This window comes from Heliangelus exortis, chromosome 4, assembly GCF_036169615.1.
Source record: "Heliangelus exortis chromosome 4, bHelExo1.hap1, whole genome shotgun sequence".
Classification (NCBI taxonomy): Eukaryota; Metazoa; Chordata; class Aves; order Apodiformes; family Trochilidae; genus Heliangelus; species Heliangelus exortis.
Window position 1 is genome coordinate 9,818,673 of NC_092425.1, and position 18,621 is coordinate 9,837,293.

An 18,621-nucleotide genomic window follows, 5' to 3' on the forward strand; every position below is an offset into this window, starting at 1 on the left:
GTACCCTACCACTTCCCTGGGCAGCCTGTTCCAGTGCTTGACAATTGTTCCAATGAAGAAATTTTTTCTAATATCCAACCTAAACCCCCCCAGCACAGTGTGAGGCCGTTTCCTCTTGTTCCATCACTTGTTGCTAGGGAGAGACTGACACCCACCTCGGTACAACCTCCTTCCAGGTATTTGTAGAGACCAATGTGCTCAGAGCCTCTCTCAAGTCTGCCTCGCAGTCACCCCATCAGACGGCCTCGTTCCACCCTGTTGCAGAGCTGGAAATTTCCAAGCCTATTTCTCTGAACCCTCGGAGCGAACCTATCCTGAGGATCCTGAAGAAAGCAGTGTTTAGGATCTGGCCAGATGGTGCGAAGCAAAGGAAACAAAGCACGGCAGGAAGGTGGCAGAGTTGCTCTGACTAATCACAGGGGCACAGCCTCTCGCACCCACCAACACGGAAACACATTTAATAGGAAGGAAGGTTAATCTCAGTCTCTTGCAGCGCTGGATGAAAAGCCTATGCCTGGTGCAGCAATGACGCGGAGATGAGCAATACAACAGCTTTAGGTGTAACTCCACGGCGGTGAGCCGTGCCCCGTGAGCCGTGCCTCACAAACCCGGCAGCAAGCCCGGGGGCAGGGAGAGACCCCGGGGCGGCGGCCGCTGTCGCACACCGGGGTCCCGAGGAAGCGCCGGTACCGCTGCCGCTCCAGCGCCAGGTGGGCTCCCGGCACTGGCGGGGAGGCGGCGGGGCCGCTCCAGCCGGTGCAAGAAGCAGAGACCGCAGACTGGGCGGCTCCAGCCGCACGCAGAGACCCTTCCTCCCCGTGAGGAGCGGCGGATGCCCCGAGGGCGGGGTTTCCAGACAAGCCGGGGCGGAGGTGCCCCAGCGGCGGCGGTGGTCCCCGCGGCAAAGCCTGACTCCGGCGCGGAGGCGGTGCGGCGCTGGCGGGGCCGGTTGCCCCCGGGGCGGCGTGGGGCGGGCCGTACCCGTGTCCCGCCCCCGGCGGGGCGGTGGCAGTGGCGGCTACGTGCGCGGGGCGGCGCGGTGCGGCTGGCAGTGCCGGCTCGGTGCCGCGGGGAGCCCCGATCCCCGCCGCGGCGGCGGTGGCGGCAGCGACGCGCAGCGCGGCCGCGCCCATGGCGAGCAGCAGCGGCGGCGGCAGGTAGGGCGGGGCGGGGGGCCCGCTCCCCCGGCCATGGCGCAGACGGAGCCCCCGAAGGCGGTGCGGCTGTGGCGCGATGCCGCCCTGCGCGCACGGAAGCTGCGGGGCGGCCCCGGCGACCCCGAGCCCGAGGAGCCGGACGCGGGGCCGCCGGGAGGGCCGCCGGCTCCGCCGACCCCCGCCGCCGTCGCCGCCACGCCTCGCCGCCCGCTCCCGGCGGCGGCTCTGGGGGAGCTGGAGGCGCTGAACCTGAGCGGGCGGGGGCTGGAGGAGCTGCCCGAGGAGGTGGGCGCCGCCCTGAGCGGGCTGCGGGTACTCAGCCTGCGGCGCAACCGGCTGGGACGCCTGCCTGCCGCCGCCCTGCGCCACCTGGGCAGCCTCACCGAGCTCGACCTCAGCCACAACCGGCTGCGGGGCCTGGGGGACGGCGGAGCGCTGGCGGGGCTGCGGGGCCTGCGCAAGCTCAGCCTCAGCCACAACGAGCTGGGCGCCGAGGGCCCGGGCCTGCCCCCCCGCCTCGCCGAGCTGGGCCGCCTCGAGGAGCTCGACCTCAGCTTCAACCGCCTGCGCCGCCTGCCCGAGGGCCTCGGCCGCCTGCGGCACCTCCGCGCCCTCGACGTCGACCACAACCTGCTGCCCTCCTTCCCTGCCCCGCTGCTGGAGCTGGCGGCCCTGGAGGAGCTCGACTGCTCCGGTAACCGCCACCTCGGGGCCCTGCCCGAGGGCATCGCCGCCCTCCGCCGCCTCAAGATCCTCTGGTTGAGCGGCACCGGGCTGGCGGCTCTGCCCGAGGGTCTCTGCCAGCTGAGCGCCCTGGAGAGCCTCATGCTGGATGGCAACCGGCTGCGGGCCCTGCCCGCCGGCTTTGGCAACCTGCAGCGGCTCAAGATGCTGAACCTCTCCTCCAATCTGCTGGGGGAGTTCCCCGCTGCCATCCTGGCGCTGCCCAGTCTGGAGGAGCTCTACCTGAGCCGCAACCAGCTCACTCTGCTGCCCACTCACCTCTGCCAGCTCCGACAGCTCCGCACCCTCTGGCTGGACAACAACCGTATCCGCTATCTGCCTGACTCCATCGTGCTTCTCCATAGCCTGGAGGAGCTCGTCCTGCAAGGTAACCAGATTGCCATCCTGCCCGAGGGCTTTGGGCAGCTTTCCCGTGTCACCCTGTGGAAGATCAAAGACAACCCGCTCATCCAGCCTCCCTATGAGGTGTGCATGAAGGGCATCCCCTACATCGCAGCCTACCAGCAGGAGCTGGCCCACTCTCAGCCTGCCCTCAAACCCCGCCTCAAGCTGGTCCTCATGGGCCCCAAGGACGCGGGGAAGACCCTGCTGAGACGATGCCTCATGGAGGAGGATGGGCAGAGGGAGGATGTGGGAAGTCTGGTGGTGGGGAGCACCCAGCCCAGAGCATGCCCTAGGCAGCAGCAGGACACAGGAAGAGTGCCAGGTGGGTGTTGCCCCTTCCCAGAGCCTCAGGACACTTCCTCAGCACGGGTGCCTGTCGTACAGCAGTCGGAACATCTCCCTGTTGAGCGGCAGGAGTTCCCTTCTCATCTACCCTGTCACCAAGTGAAAGGGGAATCGCCTCGCCCTGCTCCATCGCTGCCACTGAATTCCTCCCAAGTACCATCAGGACTGGGACCGTCAGGTGGCAGCAAGGGCATTGAGGTGATGGACTGGACAGCAGATGCAGAGCGAGGCCTGACGTTCATTGTGTACGAGCTGGCGGGGCACCCCAGCTATGATGTGATCCAGTCTTTCTTCCTCTCTCCCGGAGCCCTCTATGTGCTGGTGGTCAATTTGAGTGCCTACGTCCCTCAGCACTTCTACGCCTCTGTGGGCTATTTCTTGCACTGGCTCGGTTCCAAGGTGCCCCATGCCGTGGTGTGCATGGTGGGAACCCACGCTGACCTCTGTGCGGAGCGAGAGTTGGAAGAGAAGTGCCTGGACATCCATCACCAGATTGCTCAGCAGGAGAAGAGGGATGCTGAGGGGCTCCAGAGCTTGGTCGAACAGGTGGATGAGGCTCTGGGACAGGACTTTGACCTGCGCTGCTCCAGCCCGCACGCTGCCTTTTACGGGGTCTCGGACAAGAACTTGAGGCGAAAGAAAGCCCAGTTTCAGTACCTTCTGAACCACCGCCCGCAGATCCTCTCTCCAGTGCTGCCTTTCAGCTGCCGGGACCGTTGCCAAGTGCGTCGCTTGCGGGACAAGCTCCTCTCGGTGGCTGAACACCGGGAAATCTTCCCGAACCTGCACCGGGTGTTGCCCAAATCCTGGCAAGTGCTGGAGGAGCTGCACTTCCAGCCGCAAGCTCAGCAGCTGTGGCTTAGCTGGTGGGACTCTGCCCGGTTGGGCTTGCAGGCAGGCCTGACAGAGGATCGGCTCCAGAGCGCCCTGTCCTACCTGCACGAGAGTGGGAAGCTGCTGTACTTCGAGGAGCACCTCACCTTGAGGGAGTATGTGTTCCACAACCTGCCACGACTCATTGACATCCTCAATGTCTTTTGCCAGCGGGATTCCACCGTGCTGCTCCAGAAACTGCTCAGTGACGCCCACGTTGACGAACTGAGAGCAACTCAGCTCCATCATTACGTGGAGGGCTTCTTGCTGCACGGCCTCCTCCCTGCCCACGTTATCCGTCTCCTCCTTAAGCCCCACATCCAGAGCAGGGAGGATCTGCAGCTCATCCTGGAGCTGCTGGAGAAGATGGGGCTCTGTTACTGTGTCAACAAACCCAAATGCAAGCCCCTAAACGGGGCGGCCGCTTGGTACAAGTTCCCCTGCTACGTGAAAAACGAGGTGCCCCACGCAGAGGCGTGGATCAACGGCGCCAACCTGAGCGGGCAGTCCTTCGTGGTGGAGCAGCTGCAGATTGAGTATAGCTTTCCATTCATTTTCCCACCCGGCTTGTTTGCACGCTACAGCGTCCAGATCAACAGCCACGTGGTTCAGCGGTCAGATGGCAAATACCAGATCTATGCCTACAGGGGAAAGGTGCCCGTGGTGGTGAGTTACCGGCCTGCCAGGGGAGCTCTGCAGCCAGATACTCTGTCTATTGCTAGTCATGCATCCCTACCAAATATCTGGACAGCTTGGCAAGCTATCACGCCGTTAGTGGAAGAACTGAATGTCCTGCTCCAGGAATGGCCAGGCCTGTACTACACTGTGCACGTCCTCTGTTCAAAGTGCCTTAAAAGAGGGTCACCCAACCCACACGCTTTTCCAGGTAAGGCACAGCCCACCTTGCCTTTCATCCCTTCTGAAGGTTTGCACCTTCTAGGGAGGAGTTTTACAGTGTTAATCTTAGCTCTATCTCCTTTTTATTTATTTACTTTTCTTTTTTATTTCTCTGCCCTAACTCCCTTCCCTGGTGACTTCAGTCATGAGAGAAAATATTAGGGTAGCTCCAAGGAGACAGGCTTAAAATAACCTTATTCTGAGTTGGGAGGGGGGGGGGGGTTTGCATCCCCCTTTGTCCTTGCCGTTTCTCCCTGCTTTTTGGGCTTTGGCCCCAGACATTGGCGGTGCCATTGTTAACAAGGCCCTGACCTGTCCTCCTTGTTTTGATTCATTTGAATGGCACTGCAGTTTTCTTCCTAATTCCCTTTACCCTGCAGCTTCCAGTTCCTTGGGGCTATTTGTAAAGGCAGATTGAGCAGATACAGCCTCCTGAAGGACTGCAGTTGTCCTGTCCTTCCTCAACCCCCCTTCAACCCTCCCAGCCCCGAAACCTGTCCTGTGCTGCAGCCTCTGAATGCAGGAAAGCTCCTGCTGGTAGACAATGGCTGTGCTGGATGTTATAAAGTGTAGCCCTTGAATAAAAAGTATTTTCTTGAATCTGAGCCCTGTCCGGAGCAGGAGTCATTCCTCCTTTCAGAGGGAAGGATACTCCATCTTCTTTGTTTAAGTGTCTCACCTAGAAGTGATTCCCGGATTGTGCCTCTTGGAGCTACTGAGAGCAATTATTTTCCTTCCTCTCTTCCCCTTCATCTGACTTAAAAAGCATAATCTCTCTCCTCTGGCACATGAGTAGTTGTGATGCTTTTTAAAGCTGTTGCCCGTCAAGTTGGAGGTTTATCAGTATGGGTGGTGTTTTCCAGCAGCATCTGCTTCATTCTGTGTCTAAACAGGTTCTGGCTCCTAACCTGAGTCCTCCCTGCCCTGCTGGGTTTGCTCTGGGGCTTGTGGGGAGCATGGGGAAGGGTACTGTGATATGTGAATCTGTCTGAAATCCAAATGCATTCTGAACTGTAAGCAATGCTTTAGAAATGTGGTTTTTTTCACACAAATATGTTGGAAGTATGCTGGAGCATTATTTATTTATAGGTAGCCCTATTTACAGGGAACTGGAGTATGGTTTGAGTTAAAGCAAGCAGTGGTGCTGAATTAGTTAATAGACAAATGTGAATAAAAAGGTGTGCTTGGGGGGCTTATTTTGGTCAGTGTATTTGTGCTTTTTCTGTTTTTTTTTTTTTTTTTTCTGGGCCTTGACAACAGGGAGATGCTGTTTGCTCCTCAGCCTGTGTCCTGGCTTTGTCAATTGCATCTTCCTCTCACTGCACTAGGTTATATAAGAGCCATTGGGCTGGGGGAGTGAATCCATGCTGTGAGAACTGCTGAGTGCTATCCACATGCTGGGTCTTGCAGTGACATGGTGCTTGGGGCAATGCAATCTGCTTTCAAAAAAAAAACAACCAAACAGAGACCAAAAAAGCCTCCACAGAACCCCTAAAAAACTCACCACAAAACAAAACCCCAAGCCAATACCAACCAACCAACTCAACCCCCCCCCCACCAAAATCAGCCAGGACAGCAAACAATGTGCAGGTGTGATGGGTGGATATTGAAGGTTTAGCTTGTAAGTAATTCAGATCTGCAGTCACATAATTTGTATGTGTGTGTGTGTGTGTGTGTGTGTGAATGTTTTATGTATGATCCTTTTTTTCCATGGTGAGTAGATTATTTTTTAAAAGTGAAATGTGAAGAGCAACCAGACTGTCTGCAGGTGATTATCATCTTTGCTGTCCAGTGACAAAGTAGGTCTGGAAGCATCAGGGGAGGATGGAAATTGAAGGGTCTGTTCCTTTGGATTTGACTGTGTCATATATTTTTCTTTAGAGGTGGGAAGGATTGCTCTCACCTGGAAGCCAGGGTGGGTGTGCTGGGAAGTACAGGCTCAGGTAAGCAGAGCATTGTCAGGTATGGGAGGAGCAGGGGCCAGGACTCCAAACATCACCTGGGTGATGCTGCCTGTGGAAAAGAAGTTGCATTATTTCCATATCTCTCCAAGGCAGAAGCTGGGCCTTGCTGCCAGGGGCACAGGGCTTAGCATCCCAAGTGACCCAGTCTTAGTGCAGGGAGTGACTGTCTTAACATGAAGGGTATCTCAGTTTAACTGGGGAAAGAGCATGGTGAGAGGACACGTATTTCAAAGGCAGGGCTGATCTGTGGAAGTTCTGAGGATTTATTCAGGGTTGCAACTAGTCAAGAAACCTACCTGTCTTTTTGGATCATGCTTAAATCTAGTACAGCTGTGACCTGGATTGTGTGAAAAATGGGAACCATCCTTTGGCTTGGGGAGGCCTGTATATCTGCATTTAACCTAAAATTTTCTTCACTGTGTATCTGCTCTAGGAAATAAAAAACTGCTTAAGAGCCCCTAAATGGCAATTTTGAAGCTGAAAGCTCTTTTTTCCTCCTAATTTTGTCAATCAGGAGGTGTGTGTTTAAACTTGTGCAGCCAAGCTTGCTGTCATGTGAGTGGATCGTGGTTCCCATAATTTTTAACAGTGCAGAAAATAGATGGGTCTAATATGAAAATGTGTAATGAGGGAGATGTCCATTTCTTTCCAAGCTCTTCCAGTGAAAATCCCTGGCAATTACAATGCTGCTAATTCTCAGATAGGCCTGTGGTCTTTTTAGGACTGCACTGAAGAACTGCTTTGCAGCCTGTTGACCTTAATAAGGGAAATACTTCAGTGCAGAGACTGCCAAATTTGTGCTCAAAAATGGAAGTGCAGTCTGGCTGTGTGTCTGGTTGCTCAATCTGTATCATCATTCATTAAACCGATGGTGCATTCTTTGGTCATCCAAAGTTTTTTGGAAACCCCTTCAAAGAGGGGACTTGAGTTGAGGGTTAGTCCTTGCTTTTCTTCTGCTTCCCACTCAGTCTTGAAAACACACTCTCTATTACTTGCATTGATAATACACAAATTCAACAAGAACAAGTTAGTGTGCATGGAAATGGTTGATAAGAATTGAGGTTCTGGATTCAGGCTTCTGAGGGTTTATTCACTACAAAAAGTGAACAAAATTGTTATAAAATTGCCTTGATAGGGCCCTTTTAAGGAAGTTGTGTTTGAAACAGTTTTTGAACAGTTTGAAACAGCTGTGTGAAATAGTAACTGAATTGGCATCTGAGCTGGAATCTCAGTGTGTTTTGAGGCTGCAGTCATCTGCTCAGCTGCTAAGTGGTGTGCTGAATTTTTCTTTCACACTTACTTTTATTTCTATACAATGCATCCCTGCCAGGCTAAGAAAGGCATCTACCTTCTTGGGGTGACTAACAAGAATAGTTCAGCACTCGAAGATGAGGAGACCTCAGTTGGGTCGTGGCAGTTGCTGTGAAATGCTTTGATTTTGCATGTGGTATTCTTTCAGCCCCTGCTCTGAAAGGCTTTTAGGTGGTTTGTGTCCTGTAAGATGTTAAGTGACCTGGGACTCTGGAAGTGAAGGTGTTTTGCCATCTGATAGTAGATGGTGCTTTGTTTGGACAAACATGACTGGTTGTTTCCAAGCTTGCCTTCATGTGCACCTGCTCACTGCTCTGTTGCTGTCTCCTCCTTCTCTGTGCTAGGCTGAGTCTGGGCTACCCTGGGCTCTTCCAGGCTGTGATCTGCACAGTGTCCTGATGGTCGGCTGTGTGATCTGTTTGGGCTGGGGATTGTGTTTGACCAGTGCTTTTCCTTCCTTTCTGCTTGCAAAGTTACCTGTATGCAGATACCAGTTATGCAGTTATCCAGTTACCAGTTATGCAGATATAAGAAAGCAGGAGCTTTGTTCACTGCAGAAAATGGGCAAAATGCAGTCAGAGGCAAGGCGAGGTGATCAGGATTCTTAGTTTAAAAATGTCACAACAGACTGAAAGCTCCAGGCAAAGAGTGTCAGAGCCAAGCAGCCCCTCTCCAAAAGGATGCTGCAAAGCTTGGGAATCTCCAAGATGCTGGAGGAGTTGCAAGAGCTCTCCCGTGGAGAGGGAGTGTACATCTCCCAGCTGCTCTGCTGCCACCTTCCTAAGGTACCAGAATAGGGGGAATATCACAAGCCTCCTCTCTGCCCATCTCTCACATTCAAAGGCAAGTAGAATCTAATCAGCTCATGGGAGACAGATGGAGGAATGGCAGCATAGTTCCTCTGTAGGACTCTGTCATGGCCAGAGCAGGTCTGATTCTAGCCCACCCTATCCATGTGATTTGAAGTGAACCATGTTCACCATCCCTGTGTTAGAGTCAAAAGCAAGCATGAACTCCCTTGGTGGCCGGGATGGAATCGGGAGAGGAAGAAGTGAAAGATCCCATGATGTGTCATGCTGTCGAGTCCCGTGCAAGCTAAGGAGGAATCAGGTGGGACTGGTTTTGTCAGAAGGACTCAGTAGTTGCTCCAAAATCTGAGCTGACTCTCAGGTATTTAATTGTTCTTTGTAATTAAAATGTAAGCGTCTGGGATTTTTTTTGCAGACAGTTTCAGCAGAGGAACACCTGCTTGTTACAGAGCCCGATGCTAGCATTTGGCAGCTTTTTATTTTCCCTATTTGAGGGTGGAGTCTTTTTTGCCTGACTTTCAAAGTAGATGCTGCAGCTGTTTTGGGACTGTTGTCACGCTCTCCTAAGGCTGTGGCCTCAGCAGAGTGCTGTGGTGTGATCAGAGACAGTACACAGGGCAAGGACAGTGGGAGCACTGGTGATCTGGGTAGCAGGAGAAAGCTGAACTGAGGCTCTGATTCAACAGAAGAAAACACATCAGTTGCTGAACTTGGGGAGGCTTTAGCCCTGGTTATTTAGGATTAAGAGCTGATTTCTGTGCTGCTAACAATGAAGTGACAGCTTCACACCCAGTGGTAGGGCTTGCTCTATGTAATGGTGTAGAAACAGGGTCTATTCACCAGCAGGGATTTTTAGAGATTCCCTTCATGTGTGCTGCATGGTGAGCAGTTGAGGTCCTCAGTAGGGCATCCTCTAATTTAAACACCACGTTCAGGAAAGAGACAACCAACATTCCATGGTCTCAGAGGAGGCAGAGAAGCTACCGGAGTGTGCAGGGGTTACTGCAGGAGTTACTGGTGTGCAGTGTGGATGGCTGTGCCTGCTGGGTGTAGCTGTGGGAACCAGTCCTTGGGGGGTACTGGAGTAGCCAGTCCATCTCTGGGCTCCTGTCTGGTGGTCGGGCTTGGCATGACACAGAACAGGAGGAACAAACTGGCTGCGGATGCCAGAAGTGAGGCGGAGTCTTTGTATTTATTTTTAAAGCTGTCCTGATGTCTGCAGTATGTGGTTACTTTGTATTATCTGGGTAACTTTGTGTGTGTCAGAGAGCTTTTAAAAAGCCTTCTTAATACAGAATTTGCTAAAACAACTTGAAATTAGGATGGCAACTTGCATATTTAACACTGAAGGTAGCGACTTGAGCAAAAGATTCCTCTGCATTTATGCTAAAGGAAAGGTTTCGTGGGGTGTAAGCTTGGTACTGCAAAACTTCTGTTTTCTTCTGTAGCATCTTTTCTTGCCCTGTCCCATTCTGCATGGAAGCAGTCCTTGGGTTTTGAGCCTCTGGATTTCGAGCTGCCACGACTGAACCAGGGAAACACTAGATTTGGTTGAGTTGGTCTTTTTGGATTGGTTAGTGAAGCAAAGTGAAGTTCTTATCTTCAATCCATTACTTTTTTTGCTTGTTTTTACAGTTGCTGAATTTTGTCTTTGCAGGAAATGGCCTATAAAAGAGATGCTTGGCACCAAATGATTCTTTGCTTCATTGCATTAGAACTATTTAAAACCTACTGAGAGGGTGAGATAAAATGTTAATGTAGGTTTTCCCTCTGAGAGTCTGTTGATTACATGAGGACTGTGTATGCTCTCCTTCAGTATGCTGTGGACACAGATGTCATGAAACCTGCTTTGCCTCTTGCTGTGTGCACACACTTTTGGTGGTGTGCACACACTTTTGGTGGTGTGCTGCCTCTTGCTAAAAACACTTATGTGTGAAAACCTTTCCCATCTAAGTTCAGTTGAGATGTATCTTATGTGTGATCCATATGCAGGTATATTGCAAAATCCTATTTCTTTTGCACCTCAGGAGAGGATGGTGGGAAATCAGCAATAGTGCTTAGCTTTTTTTGCCTTATGGTGATGTTGTGAACATGTTACTGGATATTGGGATAGAGCTCTGAAAAAACAGATATCAATTTAGAAGCAAAACATGAGTGCATCTCTTAGGTAATTCTCCTATATGCTGCAGCATCTTGTTGCATTTGCAGTATTAAGTAGGTAACTGGTAGCCTAGCATTCTCTCTAATGATTTGCTATCAATAGTGCAGGCTAGTTGTTTGGCTCTTGAAAACAATTTAGCAGAGAAGAAGGGAGAAAATGTAATTAATGGAAAGTTCTGTGTCATGTTTGAATTTTTGGAAGTCATTGGAGTACAATTTTTTTATTTTTTTTTTTTCCATCTTGAGTAGAGGAAGAAAAACCTCTGTAGATGAGTAAAGAAGCCTGTGGTCTTGGGGGTGAATACAAGATGATCAGTTTCTTTTATGTCCCTCTCTCTTCTTGTGGAGCTTTAGGTTGCTCTGCAGATGCAGGCAACTGTGGGAGGAAGCACAGCAGCTGATGCCACATGAGGTCACCTCTTGTCAGGTGAGCCTGTGGGATGCCAGTTTAAGGATGTGCTATTTAAGGGAGCACATCAGTCTCCTGCTGCTGTAAACAAAATGTGTTGGCTAACTAAGGAGTATCTGGGGCTGACAAAGCAATGCAGCTGGGTTGGAGGGGTCTGTCTGCTACACCATAATCTCCTTCCCTAAAGCAGGAGAGCTGATAGGATTCTGGATACCACAGAGTGAAGGAGCTGTGTCTCATAGAGAAGATGAGGAGGCCTTGGCATTTTTAGAAGCTGTTGAGTGGATGCAGTTTACACTGTGTAATGGGAAGATCACCTCTGTGGATGTGACCTTGTTGCAGCTGAGCAGTTGGGAGAGTTTTGTCCACTAGCAGTGTCTTTTCTGGGCAAATTAGATGTAAGGAGAGGTGCCACGGGGGTTCAAGACTTGTGAAACAACTGGGTGGTTTGCTTTGGAAGAAATTTCGTTCGGGGTGTTAGGTGGGCCATCTTTGAGGGTTTATGATTCTGCCTCAGCAGGCTGCTGGGTGCTAAAGTCATATTGTATTTGTGGTATTTTCCTGGCTAAAGCTTGCAACTGATGAGGTTGCCAGCATGGTTAGTGGCAGCGTGGTTTAGGACTGATGGAGGCTTGGTGGCTGGGGGTGACTTGCCTGTGGGCAGTGGATGGAGGCTGTGTTCAGACTGAGCTGTGATGCTGGAGTGCTCAATCTGCTCAGGTTGATGGTGATTTAAAGCAAAATCTTCATTTCATATTTGTTTTGCTTTGCTTTCCCAGTGGTCATTCACAAGAGCTCTGTTCTCCTCTTGAAGGTGTACTGAATCATTTACTTAGTTTTTTTAGCTGGGGCTAGGTTGGGCTCCTGGGGACAGCTGTGAAACTGGCCCAGGACCTACAGACATTAAAAGGTAACATTAATTTTGAATTGACAGAGGACAGCTTGGCACTTCTGGGGGTAAGTCCATGAGACTTGGTGCTTTGGAAGGATCAGGCTAAGCTGAACTGTGAAGACAAGTAACTTTCAGAGCAAAACAAAGCTGCATCTCAAATCCTCTTCAGACCTGCCTAGTTTTGCCACATGCTGACTCAGAGATGATGCTTGAATACTCCAGGAAGGAGCTGTATTGTTGTTAATCCAGGTTACATTGAATTGTGTTGATGATAGGAGGGGAGAATTCTGCTGGGCTTTTGTTAGCAGTTTCACTAAGGGCATCTCTGCAAGGCCCTTTATGGAAGTGATACCAGGATATCCTCCCCTTTACCCTGGTTTAGGGTGATGCTTGACAAGCATCCAGTTTAGATAAGAATTTTTATTTGTGTTCCATGAGAAGGAACCCTGACCCACCCAGACCATTCTGGGAGAGGTCCCTCCTCCTCTCTGCCTGGTACCCACCACTTTCTGTAGAGTTTTCAGGCTCTCCCTGTTACAGCATAACAGGAAGGAAACAAAGCTACAACAATGGTAGGACAGGGATTTGTGGACCTTGTGCAGTGGTTGATAATAAAATTGATATTGTAGGTTTTTTAACAGAATTGCAAGATTGTGGCACAGTTAGCACAAGATTTGTCTCTTGAATCTTGATCTGTACATAGCAACTCTCCAATTTACTGTGGTGAATTCCTCTTGGAGCATGGTCTTTGCATTTTTAGCAGGTGTTTTGCTCTCCAACAATGCAGAGTGAGCAGTGGCATGTGATAAGGGGTAGATCCTCTCCTGTAGCAGGGTAGGGTTACAGATGAGCAGATGAGCTTCCTAAAAAATTAATTTGCCGTAGTTTTCCAGCACCAAAATACACAGGCTGGCTTGAGAGGGAGGTGTGTGTGCTAATTTGCTTCCCATTTATCTAGCTGCTGTCTCTGCCACACAAACCAACACAGTGGAAAAATACTGAAGGTCAAGACAGTGATTGGGGTTTTCTTGACTTTAAGAGATGTGCAACACATTTGGTGTTTGGTATCTATGAAAGGCTGGCAGCGGAGGGCTGCTGGAGAGGCTGATTTGTCCCAAAACAAGTATCCTTCCAGATAGTGTGGTCCCTTGCTTACATGGTCAACAAGTGGAGGGTGACTTTCCTGCAGCAGAAGAAATGTGCATCTCTTGTCATATGGCCTCTGAAACATTTATAGTGGGCAGGGGAGAGCTGCAGAATTGTGCTGCACCACAGTCCGTGAGTGCTGAGATGCAGCAGCTGCATCTATAGTTGTGTTGCTGATGATTTAATACCTTTCTTCACTCACTGTGGCCTCTTTCTTAGATGAAGCAGGTATGGATGGCAAGCGCTTTATCTCTGAACAGATGATGTTAGAAAGCAGGGCCTTAGCAATGCGTGGAGCTGAAATGTACAGGCACAGAATGTGCTTTGTGGAGGGTAGAGAGGCTGCCTGACATCAGTCTTTTACTGCAAGTATTCCCATTGCCTGTATCTGAACAGTAGCATTTTCATCATTCTCATTGATATTCTCAGATAAATATAGATCAGTCAAGGATGAAAGACCCACAACTGGGGTAATGGCTGGGGATAGTGATCCAGTCTGAAAAGCAGTCATCTCATATTCACCATCCTGATATTTGCATTTGTATCTTTCCACCCTCCCTCTGTATTTATACTGTGTAGAACTTACTAGTCTGTACACATGTTCTTTTCTATTACATTATGGAGAAAAATAACACAACTGTCTGTCAAATTGCTAGACGTTGCACTTTTCAGGATTACATCCTCAACAGATGGTGACATGCAGATATATTTATTGCAGTGTGTGACAGGCTGTGCTTCAAGATATATACGCCAAATTAATCAATCAAATTAATTTCATCAAAAAAAAAAGGGCTAAGCAGCTGAGGCCTTGCCTGTATGGGAGCAAAGGGGACTTTGGGCAGCTACAAAAATTAGATGTCCTCTTTTGTAATTCCTCATCCTCTTCTCTGTGTGTGTGATTACAGAAGTGATCAGCTTCCTTAGCAGGGGGATTTAGTCCTGATGGGTCCTATAGGAACTTGAGCCAAAGAGATGGTAAAGAGTCATCGGAACTCCTTCAGCACATGTTTGGAGATCTGCAGCATCTGAAGGTCTTGCAAATTTGTCTTGCAAATTGCAGACTCACTTGGGAGTTGCCCAGGGGCACAGGGAATTGTAAATCCAGACAAACTGGTGTCAGACTGAGCAACAGCTGCCTGGTGCCAAACTTTCACTCCACAGTGGGGAGCTTTTTCTTGTGCCCTAGCTGGTTTTAAAGAGCACTACAGGCTGAGGGTACAGCATGGCCTCCACTGCCTTCATGTGTGCTCTGAGCCAGGAAGCTTCCATCCCACCATTTCCCCTTTGAAGTGAGTGACTCTGTGTTGTACCACCCTTATCACTGACCAGGAACAAGCAGTGAGAGCTGCGATGATCAGTGCTGGCTCAAAGTAGTCCCCAAGCAGTCCTTTGAATGGTTTGGCTTTCCTGGGGAAGCCTCAACTGGGCTCTGTCTTCAGGAAGCCACCATGCTGTGTCCAGAGAGGAGCAAGCAGGCAGGTCTGTGCCTCCCTGCTGCTGGGGCATCCCAGGGAAGGAGAGGAGCACAGCCTTATCCTGTTGGTAAGTCTGTGCTGCTGCAAGGAGGGGAGGGGAAAAAGAGTTTCTGTCCTGGTCTGCGTGGTGCTTCTTACCCTCTTTGCTGCGAGTGGCTCTGTTTTACTGGGAGGACTGCTGGATGGGCTCAGAAGTGCTTGGTGGCAGGTTTCCAAAGCAGGGAGTCAGCAGCAAGCACCAGGCTCACGTGTTGTGTAACCAGATGAGTTTTCGGCTCCCTGTGCGTTTCTCTAAACCTTCCTTTGAACAGGCTCACCCTTTGTCTGAGAGAGATTTTGATGCTCTTATTTCAGATAATGATGCACACGCTGGATATGGAAAATTCCCATGCCCAAATGGCTGCTTTATCAAAGCATTTAAACTGAGGAAGTACATCAAAAACAGAGCTTCCTCCTCCTGTGATCTGACATAACACTTCTTGGTTGCTGTTATTTTCACCATGGAACAGTTTTGAATGTGTTTTGATGGGGCACTCAGTGATGGCTACAGTGCAACAGAAGACATTTCTTTCTGTGAAGAAACACAGCCCTGGGCACCTCCAGGGCTCCAAGTGCAGCCTTTTCATGCTGAGCTTGTGCCAGCTCTGTGCTGGGGTCCCTGCAGCCCTGCTTGGCTCTATCAAACCTGATCCACTCCCCAGAGGGTCTCTGGGTCTCCTCACCTTGCTCTGGGGCTCAGAGCTCTGTTTAAAGAAGTAGTTAACTGATGATAGCAGTGAACTTTGTAGTGAGTGGCAGTTGTGATGGGTTTTAACACCCACCCCCCTGTCATCCAAATTCTAGTGCTCCACTGGCACCAAAGTAGGGAGGCAAAAGCAAGCACAATTAGAGTTTATGAGGAAAGCAGTCATGCCTCTGGTTTTACACGTCTCTTTAATACATGGATTTCTTTCACCCTGTAACACACCAGGACTGAGCCATCCCAGGCTGGAATCACACTCCACTGGAGCAACTTGAGCTCTTGGTGTCAGCCTTCTGACTTTACACTCATTTTTGGTTTTGTTGGTTTGTTGTTTGAGGTCTTTTTGTTTGGTTTCTTTTTTTAGTTAGCTCTTTGGGGAGCTTTGAGCTCATACTATTATTATAGCTGATGGCATTGCTTCACCTGCCTTCTGACTTAATTCTGAACATCCCATGCCTTCTTTTCAATTGAGATACAAGTGAAGGAAGACAACTGGGTTGTTGGAAAGAGATGCCATTGCTTTCTGAATTCAATATCCCAGAGATCTGCTAAGCATTAACTTATTTTTTATTTTATTATTTCTGGTGGATAGTTGCACAGAAACATTCAGTGGGTGAAAATGGTGGTGATGTGAGCCTTGCTCTGGAGCTTTGGTTGTCTCCAAGTATTTTTGACCATGATAGTGCCAGAGGGCTATGGAGGGAATGAAGCTCCCATGTGCTTTGTTCTCACTAACAGCTGCAGTCTGTGTACCTGAACCTGCACTGTCACAGGGTTTGGGCAAGGAGTCTCACTCATGCTGATGAAGGAGAAGCCTGTGATCTAACACTGGTGATATTTTCATACCAGCTTTAGTAAGAGAGGAGTTTGTAATTAGTTAGAGGAGCATGTGCCCTCTGAGTGCCCAGGGCAGCCCTACAGAATCTGAGGTGATCATTACAGGATTTTGGCAAGATCTTAAATGGTCCTCCCATGGCCAAATAATTCAGCTCAGCAAGTGGCTGCTGTGGTTGGTTTGGAGCCTTCCTAGGGTAAGATGCTAAAATAAATGATCAAGAGTTGAGTCATGTGTGACTTTTCCCAGTAAATGTATTTGTGCTTCAGGCTCAGCTGAAGTAAAGACTGTTTTGGATGAAAGAAGAATTTGGGATCCTCTCTTCAGTATCAGGGGAAAAAAAAGTACCTTTCTGTGTCATCTGCTGTAACAGAAAGCTGCCACAAAACTTTTGAAGCTGCCTGTTCTTTTAACTTATTCTTTATCCTTTGAAATACATCCCATCTATCTTACAGGACAAAAGAGTGAATGTACATATCCCATGCATACACACATGCATTATTTTTGAGTGCCTGCAGTGAAGCTAAGCACAATGGTAAGAAAATGTTGCCAAAGAAGGCAAGACTATTCTGAAGTTAGTTTAACACAGGATTTTTTTTTAAAAAGTAGAAAACCAAACCCAACAAACAAAACCAAAAAACCCAAAACACAAAAACAACTAAAAAACTCAAACCATTAGTCTGAGGAGCATGTGTTGAGCAGAGATGCTCCATGGGCTGGTTTAGGGAGCACAGTGGATTAGCTTTGAAATAGTGCCTTGGATTTCTGGTGAAGCACTTTGCAGGTGCTAAGCAGGTCCTTGCCCTCAGGAGCTGCAAGTGTGGCTGTGTGTCCCTGGCCAGGGCAAGCTGAGCAGCAGGGATGTCTGCTCACAGCAGGTAGCAGGGTGGATGCATGGCCCTGGTGGGGAAGTTGTGCAGCTTGAGTGCAGTTCCTGCCCAGCTTCTAGCTCATAGCCAGTACTGTGTGACAAGTTGTTCTGTGTTATGGCACACCCATGGCCAGGCCCCAGGTCAGAGGTTTGTCACTCTTGTCTGCATTCTGTGTAACAGCAATATTTCCCTTGAAGCAGCATCTCTGCTTGAAAGCTGTGTACAAACCAAGCTTTGCTCTGGAGATTCATACAAATCTTGCATGTGATAGGATTCTGCTTTGTCATTTACCAAGTGTGCCCAGCCCCGTCTGAGCCTTGCAGGTGAGTGTTGGGACTGGGAGCTGCCCTCAAAGTTGTGGCTCTGCTGGAGATGGCATTTTTGCCACTTGCTCTGTGCTGCCTTACCCCCCAGTTGCATAATGCAGGATGATGTGGATAATCCAGTCATCGTTACAAAAGGATTTAAAATGCATTTTTAATCAGAAGTCATTTTTAATAAAGCTTTGCCTTACCTAGAGGACAGTTCTCTTGGCTTTTGTGTTTAAGAACCTTGCAGAGGCCAAGGGGGTGGGAGGGAACCAGCTCAAGGAGTGACACAGATGCCTCTGGTTCCTAGGTGGCTGCTGGTGTCATCCAGAGCTGTGGGAAATGTTTCTGCTAGCACCAAGCATACAAAATCCTTATGTGTGCAAATAGGAGCAGCAGTAGGGTCTTTAGAGCCCAGTCTCTCCAGTCCATGCTCTCCCTTTAAACTCTGTGTCCAGTATGGTAGTGGCTCTCTGGGGCCTCCTGATCTCAGAACAAACTGTGACCCTGCATGAAGCACTACAGAGGAGATGCTCTTTGCTTCTCTTGTAATGGCCTTTTGTGTGTTTGTGTGTGATTGACCTTATTTCTTTGGTTGTTGCTCTGCTGTCGTATTGTGAAACATGCACTGTTTAAAATAACATATGTCTGAGGAGCTCTGAAAAGTGCTGCCTTCTCCAGTATGCATTTTGTCCACTTTTCTGACAGCAGCCATCTCTTGAGCCTCCACATCTGCTTTGCCTCCCCTCAGAACAAGCCTGGTTGGGTCCTGAACTGCAGTGCTGAATGATTGAAAGCATCCTGCTGGTTCCTGCCTTTCCAATCTCAGTTGTCCTTGCTTTTGGGCTCTCTTGACCACATGCTTAAGACTTCCCTGAATCTCTCCTTTTTGATCAGTACGAGGAAATGTCTGGGGAGTTTTAAGGTGATTTCTTCCCAGGACAGATCACTCTGAAGGGATCAGTGCTGGGCATGTCCAGGGGAGAGCCAGCCAGTTTGCAGATGAAATGGTGAATCCTCTGAAAGAGGGGGAGCCAGGAATGGGGAGTAAATACCTCAGAGTCATCCACCTGGTGGAAATGTTTTAGGGAGCCAAAAAGGAGCTCAGATCTATCCCGGAGTCCCATGGTGGATCAGGAAGCTTCTGGGAAGGTGCAGGGGGGAGAGGAGATGATGGAGGAGTGAAATGTTCTCCTGGCAATGCTGCTGCCTCCTTGGGAGGCTGATGAGTTCTGTGCAACCCCCAGGGCTCCTTCCTGCTTCAGTAGCCAACTTGGGCTGCCATAGAAGCAATTTTT

At 49.9% G+C, this 18,621-nt stretch overlaps 1 protein-coding gene across 2 annotated transcripts in view; it reads left to right on the forward strand.

Moving 5' to 3' along the window:
* Positions 1–999: 999 nt before the first annotated feature.
* The window catches only part of MFHAS1 (multifunctional ROCO family signaling regulator 1), a 34,782-nt gene continuing 17,160 nt past the window's right edge, over positions 1,000–18,621 (forward strand). For both annotated transcript variants that reach the window (XR_011725707.1, XM_071742903.1), the window contains exon 1: positions 1,000–4,389. Coding sequence is in view for 1 of the 2 variants with exons in the window: in XM_071742903.1 (XP_071599004.1) it covers positions 1,191–4,389 (3,199 nt within the window). In the remaining variant the exon portion in view is untranslated. The remainder of the gene's footprint in view (positions 4,390–18,621) is intronic.